The following is a 24,747-nucleotide window of genomic DNA, read 5'->3' on the forward strand; positions in this document are numbered from 1 at the left end:
CAGGGTCCGGTATGTGCGAGCGCTACCCAGGGTACGGTATGTGTGAGCGCTACCCAGGGTCCGGTATGTGTGAGCGCTACAAGGTCCGGTATGTGCGAGCCCTACCCAGGGTCCGGTATGTGTGAGCGCTACAAGGTCCGGTATGTGTGAGCGCTACCCAGGGTCCGGTATGTGTGAGCGCTACCCAGGGTCCGGTATGTGTGAGCGCTACCCAGGGTCCGGTATGTGTGAGCGCTACTCAGGGTCCGGTATGTGTGAGCGCTACCCAGGGTCCGGTATGTGTGAGCGCTACCCAGGGTCCGGTATGTGTGAGCGCTACCCAGGGTCCGGTATGTGTGAGCGCTACAAGGTCCGGTATATGTGAGCACTACCCAGGGTCCGGTATGTGTGAGCGCTACAAGGTCTGGTATGTGCGAGCGCTCCCCAGGGTCTCATACTGGGAGTCAGCAATGTCATCAACTGCGGGGGGGGGGTGTTGTTAGTGGCAGGGGCACTTGCCCCCCTTGGGTTCAGCTCCTTCAGTGGTGCCATGGGTCCCCAGTCCAACACTGCATCTACCCACAGGTATTCAATAGGGTTGCCATCTTTTAAATTATTTTTACCATTGGGGGGGGGGGGGAGTATCAAGCACAAAAGGGGCAGTGTAGTGATTAAAATTGGAGGTACAGAGATGGAAATGGATGGCTACTACATAGGGCTGATAGAGTACAAGCTATGCAGAGGATTGGGGGGGAAATGTATCAGGACAGATCAGGGCAGGACAGGGGCTCATATTAAGGGTACTGTAAATTTATCAGGAAGTACATTGCCCATAAATTTGTAATCCCGGCCTTGGTAAGTGTTTTACCGGCTAGGCAGGCAATATACCGGCCAGGTGGCAACCCTAAGGCTGATGCCACATGTGGCGTTTTTACGGTGCGTATCTCAGCCTAAAGATGCCGTACAAGCCACACAGCCCCTGACTATGGCGTTTTTCAGCCTAGTACTGGTGACGTAGCAAATCCCATTTCCATGGTGCTAAATAGTAAAAAGCGCCGCGTATTTCCGCTAGGTCTGGCAGCTGCCTTTGTGTATACATAGGAATAGCTTGCTGTGCAAATACTGGCGTATTTCGACAAACGCTTGAAAAATCCGTGCTAAGGCGGTTTCTAGCATATTTACGCTTTGTGTGGTTTGCTTTGAGTCTTTTCAAGTTATTTCTATGGATGATGATATCGTGCGTTTTTCAGCCACCGAGAGAATTAGAAAATACGCAGCGTAAAAAACACCACGTGTGGCATCAGCCTAATATTCGATGAGGTGTAAGTCAGGGCACTGAGAAGGCTGTTTTACCGAGCCGCTTCTGGTAACTTCAAGAGCTAAAAGTTCAGTGTAACGATACAGCCCTCTCCAGCACAAGAAAGCCAAGTGCGGGGGGCAAGGGGGCAGCATCCCGTAGGCTGCCTCAGGGTGGAGCTAGGGGCTGAATTGCCCCTTGTTGTAGGAGTTTCCCCCTTTTCATCCTCATCTTCTTGGCTGGTTGTTTCACATTGGCATCTAGAATTTGCTTATATTTTGTGATAACATTTTTTTTTTCGCCAGGCATGGATTTGCATTTAAGTTCTGCATTTGGCCATCTGGAAATTCTTTTGCGAATATGCTGCAAAAATTTGCAAAGACAAAAAAGTAGCAGAGACAAAAATGTCACTGAGATAAAAAAGTTGCCAAGACAAAAAAGTTGCCGTAAAAAGATGCCCATTTCATAAATTTTTCAGCAGTTTTTCTAATTTTTTGATTAAGTGAAAGGGGACAGATTTGCTCATCACTACTTATATTTAGTGGAACCCATTCTTCCCTCTACAATAAGCAATGTTTCCTGTGTGACTGGCTACCACACAATCCCAAAACATAATGGATTCACCCCCCTTTGGTGATTGTGGCCAAAGAGTTTTGAATTTACCAGTCCCCAGCACTTGGAAGCGCTTGTTTCTACATGCTGCTTTGCATACCTCAGAAGCTAACATTTGTAATTGGGTCATAGCCAAGGCTTCTCCTGCAGATCATGTTTGTGCAAGCAATGCTGCACCATGGAACAGTGCAACACAGGTCCTTTGCAGTCACATAAGGTGTTGCCTCTGCCTTAATACCCAGGGGCCCCCCCAAACACATAAGCACATCTGCTGCTGTGGCCACCACCCCTCCACTTTATGGGCAGGGCTGCCTCCACTGATGAAGAGGGTGTGAAGCCCTTGAAAGGCTTGGTCTGTATGTGCATGCCGCAATAAACAGGTTGGAGGTATTTTTTTACACCAGCAAATCGTTTTGTGTGCATTTCCTTTCTTCTTTTTGTGCTCAAGAAAATATAGGGTCAAGGCAAAAGTGAAGCTGGAGTTCCCAAAAATGCGGCACACTTAGGGGCGTATTTATTATGCTGTGTAAAACTAATTCGCCGAAAAAAACGGAGTAAAAAGCTGTGTAAAATAAATGGAAAAGATCGCCCAATATTACGCCGTTTTTTTTCCATATGTTCCGGTGGAAGAAAAAACGCGTAAGAAAATTACGCTGATTTTACACGGTTTTTGCTCGGCGATGCATACCGATGTGTGGGAAATTTTTGCTGTTTTTTACACAGCATAATAAATATGCCCCTTAGTGCTGCAGCAAGATTTGTGGGCCTTTTGCCATTTACCTTTAGCCCTTTGTATCTAGATATACTGTAAGATCTTCTAAATACCGGCACTAGCTGCTAATTTACTGGCTAGGCCTGTCAAATACCGGACAGGAGCAACCCTAGCTGTCTCACTTAGTGACTGGCTGCTTTACTAGCACTCTGCCCACTCTGTAATTGACAGTAACTATTTATTGGGCTGGTGGGGGCCAGTTTGGGTCTCTGAGCAGGCCTGAATTTTTGGCAAGGTCACAAAGGCCTGGGGTGGCACAAATTTAGGGGCAGCATGCCACCCAAGCTGCAACAAAATTTTGCTACATACGGAGCAATGGGGACCGGACACACACAAAACTTCAGCGTGTCCTCTCCCCTTTGCTCCGTATGTGAGTTGAATGAGGGCGTCCCTGCCTCTGAGTACCTAAAATGCCAGGTCTTATTTTGAATCCCAGACCAGACCTGCGTAATGGGACTGTGTTTAATCCAGGGGTGGTCAGACTTGGCATCTGGTGACTGACAAGCAGAAACGGTGTAACACTGGCCCGGCCTGTCTGTAAATCAATGTGGCCCCTGAGCCAAAAAGTTTGCCCACCCCTGGTTTAACCTGTACTAAGAATATTATGGCTTTGCTGTGACAGAGCTGACTTTGTTTGGCTTTGGGGGTTATTCTCACACTGTATTTGGCAGCTTTGATAGCTTACTGAGCAATTGGCTGCCTTACTTTCTTGCTTTGCTTGCCCTTCTTACTGGCAATGTGCAAACTTATCCGCATACTAAACTTTACCTGTTTTCAGTTAACACTGCTGAATGCCCCTAAAAACACACAAATGGTGCCCTCCTCCATTATCAGCCCTGTTCATAAGACTATGAATGTGGCTATCGCTTTAAAAAAACACATCTAAAACACCAGCCCAATTTCAAATTAATATAGTAATAAATTTCCCCAGAAACATATTTATATTTTAACACCAATCCTGCATACACATTCAATTTAAGAAGCAATAAGGACACACAAAGAAGAATAAATATAACAAATTTATTAGAAACATAAGGCCAAAATCCAATTCTGATTCAATTATTAAACGAAATCAGCATCTAATTCATATTTTGCTTTGTACATTATATTTACATGACCAAATGAAAATCAGTTAACCCTTGAACTTGCCAGGAGGGTACTGTCAATTCTGCAGTTAAATGTTTTACTGAAAAACTCAGCTCTGGCAAGTATATATATTTCATAAACCCACAAAATAAATAATGCAAATATACTATAATTTTTTTTCTCCCACCATCAGAAATAGCGGAGGGGGCAGAACTGTGAAGTTCACTTCCCCTTTTAGTTTATTAATAGAAAAGAATTTTTACAAAAAGTCCATAACCAAGAAAAGCGAAAGGCATAGGTTATCTCAAGCGTGTCTAAGCCCAGGGTAATAAAGGTGCTCAAGGGCTTTCTTTAGTGGTGGAGGAGCCCGTTGCAGGGTCCCATTCTGTAATATAGCACTATCCAACCTATGGTCATTTTGGTTCTCATTAGCTGTCATCTATGTTGCAGTTTTCTAAGTACTCCTGAGTGCCCTAGAGTCTAAAATTGGCTACTCTTGTCTGATGAATGCCAGGTATGATTCGTGACTACAAATTTAGAGAATGCCAAGGGCTGTGCTGATGTATGAAAACATCAAGCCCAGACTGGCAATCTGTGGGTTTTGGCAAATGCCAGAGGGGCTGCTGTAAGATGCCAGATGCCAGTCACTATTTATTGGGCCTGTCGGAGGCTGTGTGGCCTCTGTGTACTTGAAATGCCAGGGCCTTTTTAAAATCCCAATTTGGACCTGGGAAACATTATTCAGCTTTGGCACAGGGGCAGGTGGAAGCCCCATGCTGGCTGAAGTGATCTGCTTGATGCCATGTTGCTAGTGCAATTACTCTCTGCACTAGAAGAGACAAAGTTCCATTTAAAAAGACCAAACTTTTGCTCTTAAAGTTACCAGTTCCTTTTTCCGCACCCCTGGTAAAGATCTTCACACTACAGCCTGAAGAAAGGTTCTATAACTACCGGTGGCACTGTAGCTAGTGGTGTAACTATCAAGGAAGCTTGGGGGGGGTCCCAATAGGGGGTCTGCTTCTTTGACTGTCACCCACGATTTTGTGTGGCCCGTGATGAGAGCAAAAATCACACAGGGGGCCCAGAAGTTATACTCCTGACTGTAACTACAACTGCTGTTCTTTAGATCCAAGAGGACTACTCTAAAGTGGGGAAGAGGCGTGCTTATTAAACGGATGCCATATAAGCTACTGGATCAGTTTTAAAGTAGGCCAGTAGGCATTTCTGGTTGGAAATTTCTGATTTACAGCATTTTTAAAATCTGACTGGACACCCAAAGCTTAAAGCTTCCCTACATAGCCCACGGCCTACTCTTCTCTTTCTTTGTATCATTGTTTTTATACCTGAGGGTTTTCACAGCTGTGAATTCCAACAGAAATATAAACTGACCATTAAAAATGTTGAGTTATATGGGTGTCCCAATGTCTGAGAGATGTAGCTGCCAAAAGCAATTACACACACACAGAATTATGTCTTTTTGACATTGAATACAACAATATTGTGGAAGACAACAATATTTATCAGCTACTTAACTTAAATCAAGGATAAACTAAAGTTTTACAAATTTTCTTTATGTAGGAGAACTGCACCATCTAATGTTATTTTTCATTAAGATTTTTCTCACTGCTGCAGAACTCCCAGAACTTCTGGAGTAGTAATTCTGCCATGAATGGAGGGGCAAAGGCTAGCATGGTTCTTAAAAAATAAACCAGGCTTTTATTGTGCCTAAATAGCATGGCTGCAGTTAATTTTTTTGTTTAAAAAAAGGAAAGTTACAGGTCAGTTAAGGAGAATCCATTCAATCAATATTTTGAACAGACTAGGCCAGCTCTAATTTACTGACATGAGTTAAAAGGACTATGTTATTTCTATGTTCCAACTCTTAAAGGTAAATTATTGTTTGTATTGTTTTGAGTGTGTTCACAAAACATTGTGACGCTTTGCATTTTACTGTCCATGGAAGGCTGCCACAGACCACAGCAATAACACCTTTACTGTTCAGTAGTTCTCTGTGGCTAATGTTCTTGCTGACCTTGCTGTAAAACAGAAATCATTATACCTATATTATATAGCCTGGTGTAAACACCACGTCAGTACTTACAAAAGTGCAAATCACTTAAGGCAGCAATATTAAACTTGTGGTTTAATACTGCAGCTGTTAATAACTACATTCCCCAGCATTCTCAGCGCGTGAGAGCACAAGTGTGAAATGCGTGACTATAGGAATCCTCCCAGTTAGGGCACGTGAATTCCATTTATCCTGCGTCAATTTGCGTAGGGTGACAGCACAACCATTTTAATAAAAAAATATTCTTTGAACTGCGGTGATTATCAATAAGCTTCCTGTAGTAAATGGGTGGCAATGATGCCTCCCACATGCCTTAGCTGGACAAGCTCTGGTAGAAAGCCAGCTTTACCCTCTCTATGTGGTAACAGAGTCTGACAGCAGCAGCGAGCTTGAGATCCATGCAGTCCTGCACAGCAGGGAGAGTGAGGAGGAGCAGCGCCTTCCCATCAATTTCCTGTTGGAAAGGGGAAACAGTGAAAAGGCAATTAGTCTTTTCTTAGAATACATACTAATGTGTGTATTACACCATAGCTTCTCTCTTATGCTCCCTGCACCGCTAGTCTCCTCTGTGCCATCTTTACTTGTCCAGTAAGAGCAAGTATTATCCCAAATATATTAAAACAGCAATGCCTGCAGCTACAGTGCATCCCAAAAGTAACCATGACATGGTGGGGGCCCCAAATGATACACAATAATTATGCAAGGACTTTGTGAAGTATAGAACAGCTATGGTTATTACATATGCAGCTCTGTTTATTTTCTTGCTTAATTGCTTAGGAGAAGGAAAAACTAGGTGGTGGCAAAATGTTAGGCACCCCCAGTGATTGTAATTGCTTATCTGAAACCCCCGGCCAGTACTCCTGTTAGGAGAAAACTGCACCAGCCAGGGGTAAATGCAGGCGAGTGATTCTCTTCCTTTCTTCTCCTTTTGCAGAGATCCCGGGGGCCCGTGCATGCGCAGTTGAGCAAAAAGACCATCTTTTAAAGTTTGGCTTTTCACTCTACTGCACATGTGCAAAGAGCAAAGGAGGAAGAGGAGTGCTCGCTCGCATACACCTCCGCCTGAGCAGTTTTCTCCTAAGAGAAGCACTGGCGGGGGTTTCAGGTAAGTGATTACACTGGTGGGCCTAACATTTTAGCACCCCCCCCAGTGATAGTAACTCATACCTAGTCATCGAGAACAGCTTACCTATGGCTTGGATAATGCATTACCACATACACAGACTATAGACTAGCCATACATGGCCCCTAGGCTATGGGCCCCAACAGACTGCATTATAACCAAACAAGCGTATTGTAATGTGTATGGCCAACTAAAGGGTTATGACTACTCTGACCCTGCCAAAGCATCTGTGATCAGGTGTTCACTGCTTGGAAACACTTGCTGATAAACTTCTGACCAATAAACACCTGCACTGGGAGGGACCAGGTAAGTCTACGAAGAGGAAAATTCAAGTGTTTTGCCATCCACCTACCAAGTTGGAAAATGAATTTGCCCTGTGTACAATAGCCCAATTATTTGTTAAACAGATTCATTAAACATCCACTGCATTTCAGGAGGCTGTTAATATGACAGAAATTTTCCCTTCAATGTTATACCTGTTCCTGAAAGTGCTTTGCCAAATTAGCACAGTCTGTGGATTTGATATACTGGATGACGTCGTTGACAGTCCAATCCAACGGACTACTGTCCAGGATGAGAGGTTCCTTCAGCTCTATCCGAATGTCCTGCAGGATGAAAAGAACAAAGCTTATGGCACATGTACCTTCTCTAATGGAAATAAATACAGGCTGGTTAAAGAGACATTTTCAGACACATATAAACATACTTGTTAAAGGGGTTGTTCACCTTTAAATTAACTGGCTGCTAGGGTCTTGTATACCTTAGTAATCAGGCAGTAGACTGGAATATGCCTTATATAAAATAAGGCATAAAATATAAAATAAGGCATAAAAGGTAACAACAATAATAATAATAAAACTGTAAGCTCACAGAGCAATAGTTTTTGGTTGCCAGCTCAGTAACCCCCATTTGAAAGCTGGAAATATTCAGAAGAGAGGGGTAATTAGGGGGTAAAAAATAAAAAAATAGTATTATGAAGACCAATTGCAAAGTTGATAGGAATAGGACATTCTGTAACATACTAAAAGTTAACTTAAAGGTGAACCATCCCTATAAACTAAGTTCCACCTGCCTTAGCTCTTGTCAGTGCATCATACTTTGATGCTTAGGTCCCAGCTTCTGTCTAAATCTGTCTTGTAATCGGGTACATCAAATGACCTCTATTAATGCTTTGCTACCATACAATAAGGAAAACCAAGGTGACTGTAAGCTCTTCCTCAGGTCGTACCTTTGTAAGTAGTTTCTCATTGTCTGAGAACAAATGGCTTCTCTTCTTCTCAGTGCTTAGGGAGTGTTCACTCCTAGTAGGGGATGTGGAGGAGGAGCCCTTCCCTGAGATTTCCGACCCTTCCTGTTGATCCTTACTATGGGAATCATCTTCATCCTCCTCGTCCTCCTCTTCATCACTCCCCTGAATAACATGACAATTATTTATATGACAATGTTAGCAAAACTACACATTTCCTCACTTTTTGTTAATTAACCATCAGGATTCCAATATGCTAGTTTCCCCATTTACATAACCTTTCTAGTGTATCCACACAAAACTGAAATAAAAAAAATTAACCCTTTGATATCAAATCACAGCTCTTTTGCTCTGCGGCTTCTCTCAACAATTAGCACCTTATCCGATAACTCTGGGTCTTTCTCCTACTTTTCTGGAGCACCACTAAGGGGCCCTGACAAATGAGAAAATTAGTCCCACTACGATTCATATCCTCTAGTACAGACAACTGACTCTGAATGCTTTTCCACTGGCAATAATGTAAATCGCTGGTGGGAAAACATACAAGTCCCACAGTCCTAAAAGAACAATGCCACACAAAAGAACATTGTATTAATGCCAGAAAATACACTTGTATTAAATAAGCTGATAAATAACCCCCAGTGGTTCCTACAGGAGCCCCACCTGCGGACTCCCTCCAGGTGTGTTATCCACTGAAGTTGACATGCGCTTCTTTTTGTGCACAAAGAAGTTTTTCCTTCTTCTCCTTTTTTTAGCTGGCTTTTTCAGGGCAGCTTCAATGCTTCGCAGAATCCCTGTAGGATTGGTAAGGTTTTTTCCACGTCTCTTCCCATAATAATGAGCTGCAAATAACACATAAAGAAAGGGGCTGATTATATATTAGTACAACTGAGTAGCTCACATTACAAACACTGTGCCCTCATCAACCTAAACAAGAACAGTTTGAAGTCATACTCTGACCAATCCAGTTAAGAAAAAACTGTATTTTTTCACTTTGAAGAACTAAACAACTTGTGGTTTGTTTATTTGCCCAAAAAGCTTTAAAATGGCTCAGCCTTAAGCAGATTTTGCCGTTTGCATCCCCCTTAATTAACAAGCTCCATGTCTATCACAGACTTAAAATAGGTCCTGGAATTCCAAGTGCAAATTGGCACAAACAGTCCCAAATAGGGCCAGTCCATTGGCATGTGGCAGCTCACAGCAGCATTGGCCAGAAAGGGGCAATTCTGTGCCCTGGCCATCCTGAGGTGCACTTTCCAATACCACTCCCTCCCTCCCACTGCACCTACCTTTCATAACTTCTGTGGGGGTCAAGGTGGGTGTGCATCATTAGTGAAGACAGTGCAATAATGCTCTGTGCACTAAAAGAGCCAAAATACTTAAAATATTGGAATTTTGGCTCTTAGGCATTACCAGGAGAGGCTTTTTGATGCCCCTGATAACCTGCAGCGCACTGCCACCTTAGCAAAGATTCTCAACTTGCCTCATGGCATCAGTGCCACTATTACCAGATGATCTAGGCCTGCTAACATCCATAACTAAAGTCTTCCCTGTGGTCTTATTCCTTCTAATTTGATTTTAGTGGTTGCAACATCCAATTACACACACAGACTATAAATCTGCATAAAAATTCCTTACTGTACTTGGTCTTTGTTAAAACAGAGCAGTTTTCTGAACACTGATCCAGCACCATTTGAGGTCCAAATAGATTAGGGCAGCATTCCAGTTTGAGGCAGGTTTTTCGGCAGAAGTCAGGCACTTGGTCTGATGTTCTCACAAGCTCCACTGTAGATCTGTAGGTCTTCCCTTTATACCTGAAGCAAAACATAACATAATGGAATGAAACTGCTGTCAAAATAGACTGTTAGAGGCCAGATGTGGCCTCACTTTAGTTGCACACTCTATGCATCTCTGTCCTGAAGAATTTTCATTCCACAGGGCGCAGGGTTTCACAGACAGAGTGGGCAGTGCCCTCACACACATCAGCTTCCCAACATATATGTTTATATAACTGTATTTTCTTTGGTATTTCCTCATCTGATCAAAATGATCTTTGCACATGACATTCCTTCCCTCTCGATTCTTAACAAATATCCAAATACAGTATTTCGATAAAGACAATATATAATTTGTTTCTAAGATATGTTTACAGTTCTATTTTTTAGATTTCAACAGCTTATAGTAAAGCTTATAGGAAAATTGTGGTCAGCTATCGCTTGGGCAGATCCCTTGGAGGGCCCTATATATGGCAGATAAGCTGCCAACTTGGTCTGCAAAGCCCAAATCAGCAGCTTAAATCTGCTTGCGTATGACCACCTCTAATCAGGATGGCTACAGGCTCCCCAGTACTTTTGAACCCAACAGTTTGTCTGCCGTCGCCCTGTTACTCACATTCAATCGGTTGGCTTTACTCAGAAACATAAAGGGCCTGATTTACTAATAATTGTGGAAAGGGATAGGGATAATCATTATATAAGCCACAATCATGTTCTGCATCACATGCATATTTTTTAAAACTATTTTTTTTTCTTGCACTAAAACAATAAGGATTGTGATCATGGATTTTAAAGGAGAAGGAAAGTCTAAGTCACTTGGGGGTGCCAAAATGTTAGGCACCCCCAGGTGACTTTAATCGCTTATCCTTTACCTGCAGAAAAGCGCTTCCTTCTTGTGTCGGCAAAATCCCTGGGCCGGTGCATGCGCAGTAGAGTGAAAAGCCGACTTTTTTGTTAAACTTGAGATTTTCACTCTACTGCGCATGCACGAGGAAGAGGAGACGCTCGCAGCTACCCCGGGCTGGTGTGGTTTTCTCCTAACAGGGGCACCAGCCCGGGATAAAAGGTAAGCAATTAAAGTCACTTGAGGGTGCCTAACATTTTGGCACCCCCAAGTGACTTAGCCTTTCCTTCTCCTTTAAAAACTACTGCCTGATTTCCGTTCTACATTTATTAAATGACTAAGGCATACCATAAGACCCCCCCCCCCCACACACACACACAGTCTGGGCCCTCTTGTCCCCCAGGGCCCCACCCTCTACTTCCTCTATTGTTACTCCACTGCCCTAATTCTTGGCCTTCCAGAACAATCTCTGGCCAATGTATGGCTAATGTGAGCACTATGAATGCAGGTATTGTAAGAATATTTGCTACTACGTGTGATGGGAGCATGGGGATGGCTTACTTTGCTTTGATAGTTTCTGTGTGTTGGGGCCATGAAGAATCTTCCTGCAGTTCAAGTTCCCGTAACACTCGGCTGGGTTTATAAGCAGCATTTATGAGCAAAGATAGGACCTGTCATCAAAAAAGAGACATGGGTATAGGGAAGGGAATGAAAAAAATCTGTCATTGCATGTCAGATGAACTTAAAAAATAAGTAAGCAGGATTAACCATTTTATTCATCAGGGTGTGCCTAGGATCAGCTAGGTACAGTAATGAAAAATATATCCCTAGAGGACAGCAATGATTTGCATGCATTCCATTCCCTTTTGATTTAGTTTTCCACCCAGTCAGTTAAAGGGATAGTTTAGCTATCATGTACTTGCATTTCATTAGGACAACTATGCCAATAGCTTGCCCTCTGTAAAGAAAGTAAAGGAATTATTTGCAAACCCAGGCAATGTGCATTTGCACTTTTCACACTGAGCCTGGGTGTACACTAACAGCTTCAGGCCTCTGTGCTTTATGTTGGAGCACAGAAACCTGCAAACTGCACTTTGCCTGAAACACTGCCTGCATCAGGCATAGGGGCACAAGGTAGGAGCGGCAGGACGCACAGCTCGTATCAGGGCCCTGTCCTTAGGGCTGGCATTAAAGGCTGGGCAGAAATACAAATCCTGACACTGCGCTCTTCACTGGGCGCTGTATTTTGTTATCCGCTGTTCAGTGCAGAGTGCGGCCTCCAAAAGGGCAGAAGTGCTTAAGAAACAAGCACTAGGGAGCCTTAGTGCTTTTACTCCCTAGAGGATGTCACAACTTAAGAAACCAATAGGACTGTGCTGTTCAAACATCTGAATGCAAACACCAAAAGCTCTAATACTTTGCTCTCAATTAATGGGTACTAAATGCAATGTCAGATGGGCTCACCAGAATACCAATAAAACTCCTGGTGGGCCTAGGTGTCAATGGACACTCCTGCTGACCCAAGCATTAGGCCATGTCAGCTGGCCCACTGCCAACAATCATTTCTATATTAGGACAAAGAGGAAAAAAACCAGAAGGAAATACGGTTGAGCGTAGATAAAGAGAGAATATACTACTGAAAGAATAAGTGGGCTGGTTGTCAAAGGATATTTGGTGAACCCCTGGCACCTCAGTCACACACTGACTAAATGTATATACATTATGTTTTTCAAGAGCAGACAAAAAAATATCAAAATTGAAATCAATAAACTGTCACGATGGATAATATTATAGTAGTATGGAGTGACGACTGTACCTCTTTTAAGACCAGAACACAGCTGCCAGGCCCAACAGATTTCGGCAGTTCTGCTATTCTCCCCTTGTTCAGATACGGCCCAGAAAAACATCGGTGGTTGAAGTATATCTTTGGGCAGAGGTACTTCCCATTGGAGTCTGAGTGGCAGGGAGAGCAAAGGAAGGACGCTGGTTTAAAACATTCACTGCAAAGTTCCGATAGTACACGTGCTAATTGGTTTTTCATTTTTACCATTAGGATTACTGGAATCCTGCTGGACTGGAGGGCGCACAAACCTGACTTGTCATGTGCTGTTCATTTGCAAACACAGCCAAATGTTTTTTAATTATGCTCTTTCCTTTCTCTTATGGGTTACAGAAAGAGGGCATTTGACCAAGAAATGAAAATAGTTTCCCCCCAATTAAGTACAAATAGTTTACATAAAGAAGAGGCCTAGATTTGAAAAGAAGAATATGCATTTTGTATATAAACGGTTTGTGAGAGATAACCACATAGCACATCCTCGTTTTTTGCCACCACTCCTGTCTCTGTGCCACAGAAATCTGAGGCTTTCAAAATGGATTCATGCAGCTTAGTTACTATTAAGTACAAAGTACTGTTTTATTATTACAGAGGAAAAAGGAAATAATTACAAAATCAGAATTTGTTTAAAATGCACTGTATTATAGATGGCCTTGCTGTAATTCAGAGCTTTCTGTATAAGAGATCCCATGCCTCTACAACACTAATAGAAGTTTACTTACTAAATTTGCAGGGTGCAGGCTCTGTTGTGCTTAGACCATTCACATTCTTGGAGGATGGGATTCTACAACAGAACACATAGTCATGGTGTCATCATATGAAGCAAAATATTAGATGTAACTTTCCAAGACCAACATGCATGGCTAGCAGCGAATCAGGTAAAAACAGATAACCTGGCTCATTTGCAATGCACCAAGCTTGTGCAAAGTGCAGATAGATGCAAAAAACTGCAGTTTTTTTGCACTTTGCACAATGCGAAGTGATGCATTGTGCAAATAGACACAAGCCTGTGCACTTCATATTGGATAAGATCTAAAGGCATCCCTCTCCTGCCCCCTACCTAGCGCATTATTTAGAGGTAAGGAGTACACAGGGCCCTGTCCTTACTGCCTGCCCTAAGGCTGCGCCTCCTAAAGCTGCTCTCTGCACTTAGTGCTGGATTTTTAATCTGGAGCTCAGCAACCCCGAGGAGAAACATGCTCTGGAAGCCAGCATTAAGGAGTGCTTTCATTGCACACTTGGGGATCTTAAATGGCCCCTAAAGTAAAATACAAAGACCTATAACCATTGCATTTACATAAAGCTGAACGCAGGTTACTAAATAGTTTATACTGTCTGATCCAGCTGTAGGAGCAGTGTTTCAGTTTTGATGGATGTCCTGCAGATTTGACAGATTTCGAATTGCTTATTACAGAGTATTCAGAACAGATATAAAGTACTTACGGCTTTTCATGCTGAGTGGTAACCGTTTCCTTAGGTGGACTTACTAGAGGGTTAAAAGGCAGAGAGTTACTTAGTTTATAGAAGCAACCCTAATCTGAGTCCTACATATTAATAATGAATGTCTCCCTCAATGTTGTTAAGTTTATTTTAATTGAGCCATGAAGAGTAAACCCACAATCCTGTATTATGCCCTTAACTAATAAATCCATTATATTTTTAACAGGTTTAAAGAAGGGTACAGTTTAACTTTAGAAAAGGCACAATGAAAAAGTCATCAAACAGGTCATGTGTCAATACAGCAGTACTGGCTTAATCTGTGATCCTTTAGTACTGTTGCACTCAACAAATGTTTCTAGCTAAACAATATGGTAGTAATGTGGTAATAGCTCTAAAATCTGCTCCAGGACTAGTCAATAGCGAGAAAGAACTAACCAATGAAATGTAACTGTTTAAAGAGGTGGTTCACCTTCAGATTACCATTTAGTATGTTATAGGATAGCCTGTTCTTAGCAACTTTCCAATGGGTCTTCATTTTTTATTTTATAGTTTTTAAATTATTTGTCTTCCTCTTCTAACTCTTTCCAGCCTTCAAATGGGTGTCACTGACACATAGGCTGTCCTGTATTTATAATCCTGTCTTTCATTCACACCACTGCCTGGTTGCTAGGTTAAATTGGGCCATAGCGACCAGATAGTTGCTGAAATTCCAAACTGGAGAGCTACAAAAATGAATAAATAATTCAAAAACCTAAATAATAAAATTAAAGACCAAAGGCAACTCTCTACATCACACAAAAAGTTAATTTAATGGTGAACAACCCCTTTAAAAGTTACTCCTCCTATATATTCTAAACATGAACATAAAGAAAAATCACACCTTTAGTTCGAGGAGGGGCACACAGAAGGTGTCCGTTGGTCTCACACCAGCCCATTGGAAAGATGTCCATGGATTCCACATGCACAATGCACTCTGCAATGGGCAGCTTAGAGCCTGATGAGAAAGGAAGACAAATGACTCAAACGGTAATTAATATCAACATGGCTCAGGTAAAGATACAACCCCTAGTTAGTGTGTGGGGTAAAAAGACACATTCATATAGCAAAGGTAATTTTTTTATGCAAGCACAAGTCTAGCTACACTAAAATGGAGGCAAATGTTGTAAAGGTTAATGGTGCATAATTAAACTAAGGTGCCATTAAGTCCACCCTGCCTCTTCTGCTGGAAAGTGCATCTACTGATGCTGGAAAACCTTGCCACTACTGCTACCCTTAGCCCTTGGCGTGGTGGTAATTCCATGGATCTCGCAGTACAGTAGAACAAAAGACTCACAACCTAATGCTGTTTTATTAAGGCCATTTCCAGAAAACAGTAGCCACAATTTGCACCCAATTCATGAACATCAGGAGCGACTCCCAACACAGGACAATTATGCTGAATTCCAGGAAAGAAGGGTTAAATGTGGGTAAAACACACAGCCTTTTGCGACCAGATACTGCACTTTGCACAATGCACCTCATTTGTAAATGATGCCAAGGGACATATTTATAAAAACTTTGCATTATAATGACAAGAAGCAACTTCTTATTTAACATTTTTCTTAACCACAAATTGATAACTTTCAAAAATTCATGTTGAAAAATGGTCTTGGCAAACGTGCTTGTACACGGGTCTTGGTCTAAGTGCAGGGGCATGGCATGATGCCTATTTCCTTTAAAGAAGCCAGCGTTTTTTTTATGATGCCAATCATAAAATGACAAATAAATGACTGCACTGGATGTAAGCCTCTAGATAGGAATTAACTCATTAGTACCCTTTCCTTCTCCTTTAAATGACACGATGGAGCGTTTCCTGAGACACAGTAATGAATGGAGTTAGCCAAATTTAGAATTTCTCTGTGTGAAAGATTATGAGAACCATGTGCACCAGAATCGCAGATGACCAGTGACCCGTGCAAAGTCATGGTACACCTGCAATTCCCTCTAAGAAGGGGGCAGATTTATTAAAATGTGAGTTTAGAGCTTAATACATAAAAATTCACCCATGTTCTATTCATTCCTATGGGATTTTTAGAAGCGTATTTATCAATGGGTGACAGTTAGAACTATCTATTTGATAAATACGCTTCCAAAAGTACTTACACCAATTTTATTATGTTTTTAATGAAGTCCCTTTTAATCTTACCTTCCCTAATACTTGCAGGCTGATTTATCAAAATAACTTTAATTCACAAAAACTCACCCACGTTCTATTCATTCCAATGGATTTTTTTTAGAAGTGTATTTATCAACTGATGAAAGTTAAGAGTTCACTATTTGATAAATATGCTTTTAAAAATCCCATAGGAATGAATAGAATGTGGGTGAGTTTTTATGTGTTAAGCTCTAAACTCACATTTTGATGAATCTGTCCCAGTCTGGACTGGGATCCAAAATAGACCATGGCATCTCAAGTATAAAGAGGCCCAGCAGTTCCCCACCAGCCCACTAATTAATGACTGCCAGATTCCACAGATTGCCAGTTTTGGCCTGCCTTTCACCCTTTTCTGCAGAAGAAGATGGTGAAAAGCTGGCCCCAACCATGGCCACAAGATATGCGCCCTCTGTAGTTACACCACTGCCGATCTATCAATTAAGGCAATATGTGATGCCCCAAGGGGACACCCTCCTGGAAACAAACGGCATCCAGCAACACAAATCCGTACTACTGAGTCTGGGCTCTTGGGTTTGGTTTAGCCCAGATTTATAAAAACAAGAACTTTAACCACAGAAAAATCCAACCACTTTCTATTCTTTCGATTTTTAGAAGTGAACCCTAACTTTCACCCACTGATAAACACGCTTCTAAAAATCCCTTAAGAATGTACATATCTATATAAATATTCCTTATGCAATAAAATCAAGACCATTTAGGAACATGCAAGGCTGCTATTATTTATTTTTATTTTTTTTATACATTACATAAAGATTTTTTTTTTTTTTTTTTACTTCCAAGTGTAGAAGGGAAGAGAAGCAATGTACCTTCCAACTGCAGCCTGATATAAGGGCCCATGACTTGGGTGACTGTAGCTATGCAGATATCCTCTTGCTGGAAAGGGTTGACGGCCTCTAGTTTCATTTGTTCCTGGAAGACATGATCGCTCTGCGGTTGTGGCTAAAAAAGTAGAGAACATGCGAAGGTAGAAGAGAAAAATCAATGGGTAAATAATTATAATGAAAGGCCTCTGCTCTAAACCACCCAGCATCGCGCCCAATGATTTCTCTTTCCCAGATCCTTCTTTTGTATCTTTCTTAACACTGCTGTACAGGAGACTGTGCCCTTAAGCCTACAGTACAGGTTATTGTGCAGAAGGACAGTGCTAAGGACCTACTAGATTATCTGTACATTTCATGGGTAGAATATCATGATGTCTGTCAGCAAGAAATAAAGGTATTGCTGGAAGTTTTAGTACAGTCCTTTAAACTGTGATGTTCAATTAAAGAGGCTGATCACCTTTAAATTAACTTTCTCTCATGTCCAAGGGGGACACAAGAACGGTGGGGTAAAGGGCCCCTCCCACCAGGAGGCAGGACACTGTAGTGACGTAAGAATTGTAGCCACTCCTTCTCCCTTTATCCCCCCTTGCTCAGCGAACAGCATTCAGTTTTTTCTGTGTCCTCGTCACAGGAGGTATGGACTGGCCCTACAGGGCCTTACTAAAGGACATCATCGGTCGGTGATTAGCACCGACACCCGGGGTGAGACCTGAGCCAGTCTTCTGCCTGTGCTCCAAGTGTCAGCCCCCTACGATGGATTCCCTCCGATACCCTAGAGGTATATACACGGAGCAGAAAGTCTCCCGGTGGGGAGCATGCAAGACAAGTGCATCGCACTAGCTCTTACATTGGTAAGCTACCGCGGTACTCCCCCTGATAACCCCATACCTCAGCCTTGCTTCGTTCTCCCAGGGCGCGCTGGGCGCGCCTGCGCGATGACGTCATCTGCGCACGCTGGCGCGTCCACTTATTGATGGCGCGGCTCGCAATACTAGCCCTATATCAGGCGGAACTGCGCGCCATCGCCATTCGCGCCCATTTGCCTTACTCAGCACACGCAGCTTAATAGCTCTTTCCTTCTCCGCTCTCTCCTTGCTCCAGCACGGTAAAAAGTACATTACTTACTACATTATGGCTGAAGGTAGGGGGGATTTATTTATCAGGGGAGGTAGACAACTCCCAACGGTAGTTTCATATTTTGCCTGCACTAAGTGCCTTAACAAGTTTAAGGAGGCCCAGCCTAACCCTATTTGCTCATCTTGCAGCACTCGGGTTACATCTGCAGAGCCCCCTGAATCTCAGTCAGCGGGTATTTCTGAACAATCTCAGACCGGCTCATTGCAGTCTACTGCATCAGCCCCACAGGCATCCTCTGATGCGCCAGCTTGGGCCATCTGCCTTTCTCAATCCCTACAAGCTATACCACAGCTTGCCTCCTCTATTGACAAAATGCTTGGCAAAATGGCGGAAGCCCCAGCTACCACAAACAAGCGCAAGCGTGATTTGGGTAGAAAAGAAGCCACTCTAAAACTTCTTTCTTCCAGCCCCTCTCCATCTGAGGGTGAGACCAGTGAAGGAGAGGTTTTTTCCTCTGAACATTCAGATTCTGAAGAGGGTAGTACATCTACGGACTCTTCTTCTAATATAGACCATCTCATAAAAGCAGTTCTGGAGGTATTGCAGATTGAGGAACCAGATTCTGCCGCAGGTAAAGCAAAAGGCCTTTTTAAAAGACATAGCAAGGCCTCAGTGGCCTTCCCGGCCCATGAGCAACTTCAGGCAGTTATTCAGGATGAATGGCAGACTCCTGAGAAAAGATTTCAGGCAACTAAGCGCTTTACTAAACAATATCCTTTTCCTAAGGAATTTGTTGACAAATGGAGCTCTCCTCCAGTGGTAGATGCTCCTGTCTCTAGGTTATCAAAAGCCACAACCCTACCAGTACCAGATGCATCAGCCTTTAAAGACCCCACAGACAAAAAGCTGGAGGGGTTTCTTAAGGCTTCCTTTTCTGCTTCAGGGTCAGCACTACTCCCTATCCTGGCCTCTGCCTGGGTTAGCAGAGCCATTGAGGCCTGGGCCAACACCTTGCTTCAGTTATCACAAGAGGAAGGGTACCCAGCCCAAATTCCTCAACTGGTATCTTATATCATTGAAGCCAACTCCTTCATAGGCGAAGCTGTTCTAGATGCAGCAAAGTTAGTGGCTCGCTCCTCAGCTCTCTCTGTAGCTTCTCGTAGGTCTCTCTGGCTCAAACTTTGGTCGGCTGACCTCAGTTCCAAAAAATCCCTTATTGCCATACCCTTCAAGGGATCGAGGCTTTTTGGGGAAGAACTAGAAAAAATCATTTCTCAAGCAACGGGAGGGAAAAGCACACTTCTTCCGCAAAACAAACCAAAACCTAGTTTTGGTGCTAAGAGAGGTGGTTCCTTTCGTAGCCAAACCTTTCGCAACTTCAAGAGTAGCTCCCCCCCGCGTGCCTCCTCCTCATTTAAACAGCGGTTTCCCAACAAGGGTAAATCCACCTGGCAGGCTAAGAAGCCCCAGCACAAGCCCGCTAGCGACAAGAACTCTACTTCCTGACTACAAGGTAAAAACCTTGGAAGCCCAGACCCTAGGGGGCAGGCTTCGTTTTTTTGCAAAAGCTTGGGCAACACACACTTCAGACCCCTGGATCTTAAACACGATATCCTTCGGCTATCGCCTCGAGTTCCGACATGCCCCGCCTCCTCGGCATTTCTTCATGTCCAAACTTCCCTCACAAACTACCAAGAGGGAGGCCTTCTTGGCAATCGTCCACTCCCTTCTAAACACAGGGGTCATCGTCCCGGTTCCTCCTGCCCAACGTTTTCACGGGTTTTATTCAAATCTCTTTATAGTCCCCAAGAAGGACGGGTCTTACCGCCCCGTGTTAGACCTCAAGAGACTGAACAAACAGATTTCCTATCAGCGCTTCAAAATGGAATCACTTCGTTCGGTGATCCGAGCCATGGAACCGGGGGAATATCTGGCATCCTTGGATATCAAGGATGCCTACCTCCACGTTCCGGTGTTCCCTCAACACCACCAGTTCCTCAGATTCGCTTACCAGAATCAGCACTTCGGCCTTACGTCCGCACCTCGGGTGTTCACAAAAATCATGGCCGTTATGGCAGCATTTCTCCGTGTCCGTGGTGTGTCTATAACACCATATTTGGACGACCTCCTCATCAAGGCGCGTTCCAAGGATCTGGCGGAACAGCACCTTCAATTAACGACTCAGTGCCTCCAAGAATTCGGCTGGACGATCAACTTCCAGAAGTCCTCCCTTCTTCCCAGCCAGAACATGGTCTTCCTGGGATTGAAATTCGACACTTGTCAACAGAAAGTGTTTCTCCCGGAGGACAAACAACAGAAGCTACGATCCTCCATAATGCGCCTCAAGACTTCACAGTATCCCACGGTTCAGACGTGCATGAGAGTCCTCGGTCTGATGGTCTCAGCCATAGAGGCAGTCCCGTTTGCCCAATTTCACCTCCGCCCACTTCAGGCAACAATTCTCACACGCTGGCACAGAACCTCCCTGCACCACAGAATACTCCTCTCAACGGGAATCAAGAGGTCATTAAATTGGTGGCTGAACCCCAACCGCCTATCGCAGGGTCGGATGTTCACGGAGCCCTCCTGGCAGATTGTTACGACGGACGCCAGTCTCCTGGGCTGGGGAGCGACCTTCCAAGGGAGGTCAGTCCAGGGCTGGTGGTCCCCAGAGGAAGCTCTTCTCCCAATCAATCTCTTAGAGATAAGAGCAATTCGCCTAGCTCTACAGTCCTGGCAGTCTCTGCTACAACACAAACCGGTGCGCATCCAAACAGACAACGCCACCGCCGTAGCCTACATCAACCGCCAGGGAGGCACACGGAGCAGGGCAGCAAACAAGGAAGTAGCTCCCATTCTGCACTGGGCAGAGAACAACGCCCTTCAACTCTCCGCCATTCACATTCCCGGTGTAGACAACTGGGAGGCGGACTACCTCAGCAGGCACCGGGTGGATCCCAGGGAGTGGGAATTGCACCAAGACGCCTTCCAGCTGTTGGTTCGCAGATGGGGAGAACCCCAAGTCGATCTAATGGCCACCAGGCACAACCGCAAAGTCCCCAGGTTCTTTGCAAGATGTCGAGACCCTCTAGCAGAAGGGATAGACGCCATGACAATGCCTTGGCGCTTTCGCCTAGCTTACATCTTTCTGCCCCTACCGATGCTCCCCCGAGTACTCAAAAAGATTCGCAAAGAAGAGGCCAGGGTCATAGTAGTCGCCCCACGCTGGCCCCGGAGGTCCTGGTATTCAGACCTCTTAAGCCTATCCCTGGAGGCTCTGGTACCGCTCCCTCCAAGGGACGACCTCCTTTCCCAGGGTCCCATCCGCCATCAGAATCCTCATCTCTTCGCGTTAATGGGATGGCTCTTGAAGCCTCAATCTTAAGAAAAAAGGGCCTGTCAGAGGAAGTAATCTTGACCATGCTAAAAGCACGTAAGCCATCAACATCCAAGGCTTACCACAGGACATGGAATTGCTACCACTCTTGGTGCGACCAAAACGACCTGGATTTCACGGAACTCAGTATCCCAACAATTCTTGACTTCTTGCAAGCCGGTCTGGCCAAGGGACTTCGCCTCGGTTCCATGAAGGCACAAGTTTCGGCTCTTTCCATTCTGTTCCAGGAACGCTTGGCCCTACAGGAAGACGTGCGTACCTTTCTCCAAGGGGTTTCGCGAGTGGTCCCGCCATTCCGACACCCAATTCCCCCATGGGACCTCAATCTGGTACTTAGGGCACTCCTCGAGCCTCCCTTCGAACCACTGGAGTCGGTAGATCTCCATTTCCTCACGTGGAAGACCGTATTCCTGGTAGCCATAGCCTCCGTTCGGCGGGTTTCAGAACTGAGTGCATTGTCATGTTCACCACCCTTCCTGATTTTCCAGGAAGACAGAGCGGTACTACGTACGGTACCCAGTTTCCTTCCCAAGGTGGTATCCTCATTTCACATCAATGCGGAGATTATTCTTCCCTCCTTCTGCAATAATCCTCAGAACGAAAAAGAATCAAAGCTCCACTGCCTAGATGTGGTGAGAGCCTTAAAGATTTATACTTCGCGTACCAAACCGCTTAGAAAAACAGAGTCCCTATTTGTAATCCCCTCAGGCTCTAGAAAAGGGCTCTCGGCTACCAAAACCACAATAGCCCGTTGGATCAAAGAGGCGGTCAGGCGGTCCTACCTGGCACATAAGAAAACGCCACCCTTACGGTTACGGGCTCACTCTACCAGAGCATTAGGAGCCTCTTGGGCTCATAGAAACTTTGCATCAGCTGACCGGATCTGCAAAGCGGCTACCTGGTCCTCCTTACACACCTTTACACGGTTTTATCAATTCAATACTTACCTTTCCGCGGAGGCGGCCTTTGGCCGAAAGATCCTCCAAGCGGTAGTTTCTTAAGGAGTTCCTCCCTCCCTTATTCGGGGCATCTTTGGTATGTCCCCACCGTTCCTGTGTCCCCCTTGGACGTGAGAGAAAGGGAGATTTATGTACTTACGGTTAAATCCTTTTCTCTCCAGTCCTAAAGGGGGACACAGGACTTCCCCCCCGGAACTCTTGGGGTTCAATTTCAGCTGTACATGTAGCATAAGTTCAATGGAGTTATGTTCCTGTTTGAGTTTGTTATTAACTGAATGCTGTTCGCTGAGCAAGGGGGGATAAAGGGAGAAGGAGTGGCTACAATTCTTACGTCACTACAGTGTCCTGCCTCCTGGTGGGAGGGGCCCTTTACCCCACCGTTCCTGTGTCCCCCTTTAGAACTGGAGAGAAAAGGATTTAACCGTAAGTACATAAATCTCCCTTTAAGTATAATGTAGAAAGTGCTATTCTGAGGCAGTTGGTCTTCATTTTTTATTTGAATTATTTAGCTTTATGTGCTCTCCAGTTTAGAATTCCAGCAGCTTTCTGGTTGCTAGGATCCAATTTAACCTAGCAACCAGGCAGTGGTTTGAAAGAGAGACAGGACCATAAATAGAGGAGGGCCTAAATAGAAAGGTAAGCAACAATGTCAATAAAACTGTAAAGATCAATAATAGGTTTTTTTTGGCTGCAGAGTTCAGTGAATCCCATTTAATAGCAGGAAAGAGTCAGAAGAGCAAGGGAAATAGTTCAAAAATAAAAAATGAAAGACCAATGGAAAAGATGCTAACTATAGGCCATTCTATAACATACTAAAAATTAACTTGATGTTGGGGATGCAGTAGATATCATCTATTTGGATTTTGCCAAAGCATTTGATACGGTTCCCCACAAACGACTGCTTTCTAAGCTAAGGTCTATTGGTCTTAGTGAAGCCGTTTGCACATGGATAGAAAACTGGCTACAGGATCTGGTACAGAGGGTGGTTGTTAATGGCACATTCTCTACTTGGAATAAGGTCCTCAGTGGGGTCCCTCAGGGTTCTGTACTGGGTCCACTTTTGTTTAATTTGTTCATAAATGACTTAGGGGAGGGTATTATGAGTAATGTATCAGTGTTTGCAGATGACACAAAACTCTGCAGACCAGTCAATTCTATCCAGGATGTGACATCCCTGCAGCAGGATCTTGACCAACTGGCAATCTGGGCAGCTAAGTGGCAGATGAGATTTAATGTGGATAAATGTAAGGTCATGCACCTGGGATGTAAAAACATGCAAGCCCCGTATACCCTTAATGGGACTGCACTAGGCAAATCCATAATGGAGAAGGACCTTGGAGTCCTTGTAGATAATAAACTTGGCTGTAGCAAGCAATGCCAGGCAGCAGCTGCAAGGGCAAACAAGGTTTTGAGCTGTATTAAAAGGGGTATAGATTCACGGGAGGAGGGGGTTATTCTTCCCCTTTACAGAGCGCTGGTAAGGCCCCATCTAGAATATGCTGTTCAGTTTTGGTCTCCAGTGCTCAAACGGGACATTACTGAGTTAGAGAGGGTCCAGAGAAGGGCAACTAAGCTGGTAAAGGGTATGGAAAGTTTCAGTTATGAAGAAAGACTGGCCAAGTTGGGTCTGTTTACACTGGAGAAGAGGCGCTTAAGAGGTGACATGATAACTATGTATAAATATATAAAGGGATCATATAATAACCTTTCTAATGTTTTATTTACCAGTAGGTCCTTCCAACGGACACGAGGGCACCCACTCCGTTTAGAAGAAGGGAGGTTCCATTTAAACATTCGGAAAGGATTTTTTACAGTGAGAGCTGTGAGGTTCTGGAATTCCCTCCCCGAATCAGTCGTGCTGGCTGATACATTATATAACTTTAAGAAGGGGCTGGATGGATTCTTAGCAAGTGAGGGAATACAGGGTTATGGGAGATAGCTCTTAGTACTAGTTGATCCAGGGACTGGTCCGATTGCCATCTTGGAGTCAGGAAGGAATTTTTTCCCCTCTGTGGCAAATTAGAGAGGCTTCAGATGGGGTTTTTTTGCCTTCCTCTGGATCAACTAGTAGTTAGGCAGGTTATATATAGGCATTATGGTTGAACTTGATGGACGTATGTCTTTTTTCAACCCAACTTACTATGTTACTATGTTACTATGTAACTACCCCTTTAAGTATGCAAAAACATGCCCCATATA

The 24,747-nt window shown here is 44.0% G+C and overlaps 1 protein-coding gene across 1 annotated transcript in view; it reads right to left on the minus strand.

The window, feature by feature from the left end:
* Positions 1-5,822: 5,822 nt before the first annotated feature.
* The window catches only part of sfmbt1 (Scm like with four mbt domains 1), a 56,914-nt gene continuing 37,989 nt past the window's right edge, over positions 5,823-24,747 (minus strand). Inside the window, 11 exon segments of the mRNA NM_001374840.1 lie at positions 5,823-6,268; positions 7,414-7,542; positions 8,166-8,348; positions 8,847-9,025; positions 9,822-9,997; positions 11,364-11,473; positions 12,619-12,755; positions 13,362-13,423; positions 14,083-14,125; positions 14,960-15,073; positions 17,101-17,233. Coding sequence (NP_001361769.1) covers positions 6,128-6,268; positions 7,414-7,542; positions 8,166-8,348; positions 8,847-9,025; positions 9,822-9,997; positions 11,364-11,473; positions 12,619-12,755; positions 13,362-13,423; positions 14,083-14,125; positions 14,960-15,073; positions 17,101-17,233 — 1,407 coding nt within the window. The 3' untranslated portion in view covers positions 5,823-6,127.

The sequence above is a fragment of the Xenopus tropicalis genome, chromosome 4, assembly GCF_000004195.4.
Source record: "Xenopus tropicalis strain Nigerian chromosome 4, UCB_Xtro_10.0, whole genome shotgun sequence".
Taxonomy (NCBI): Eukaryota; Metazoa; Chordata; class Amphibia; order Anura; family Pipidae; genus Xenopus; species Xenopus tropicalis.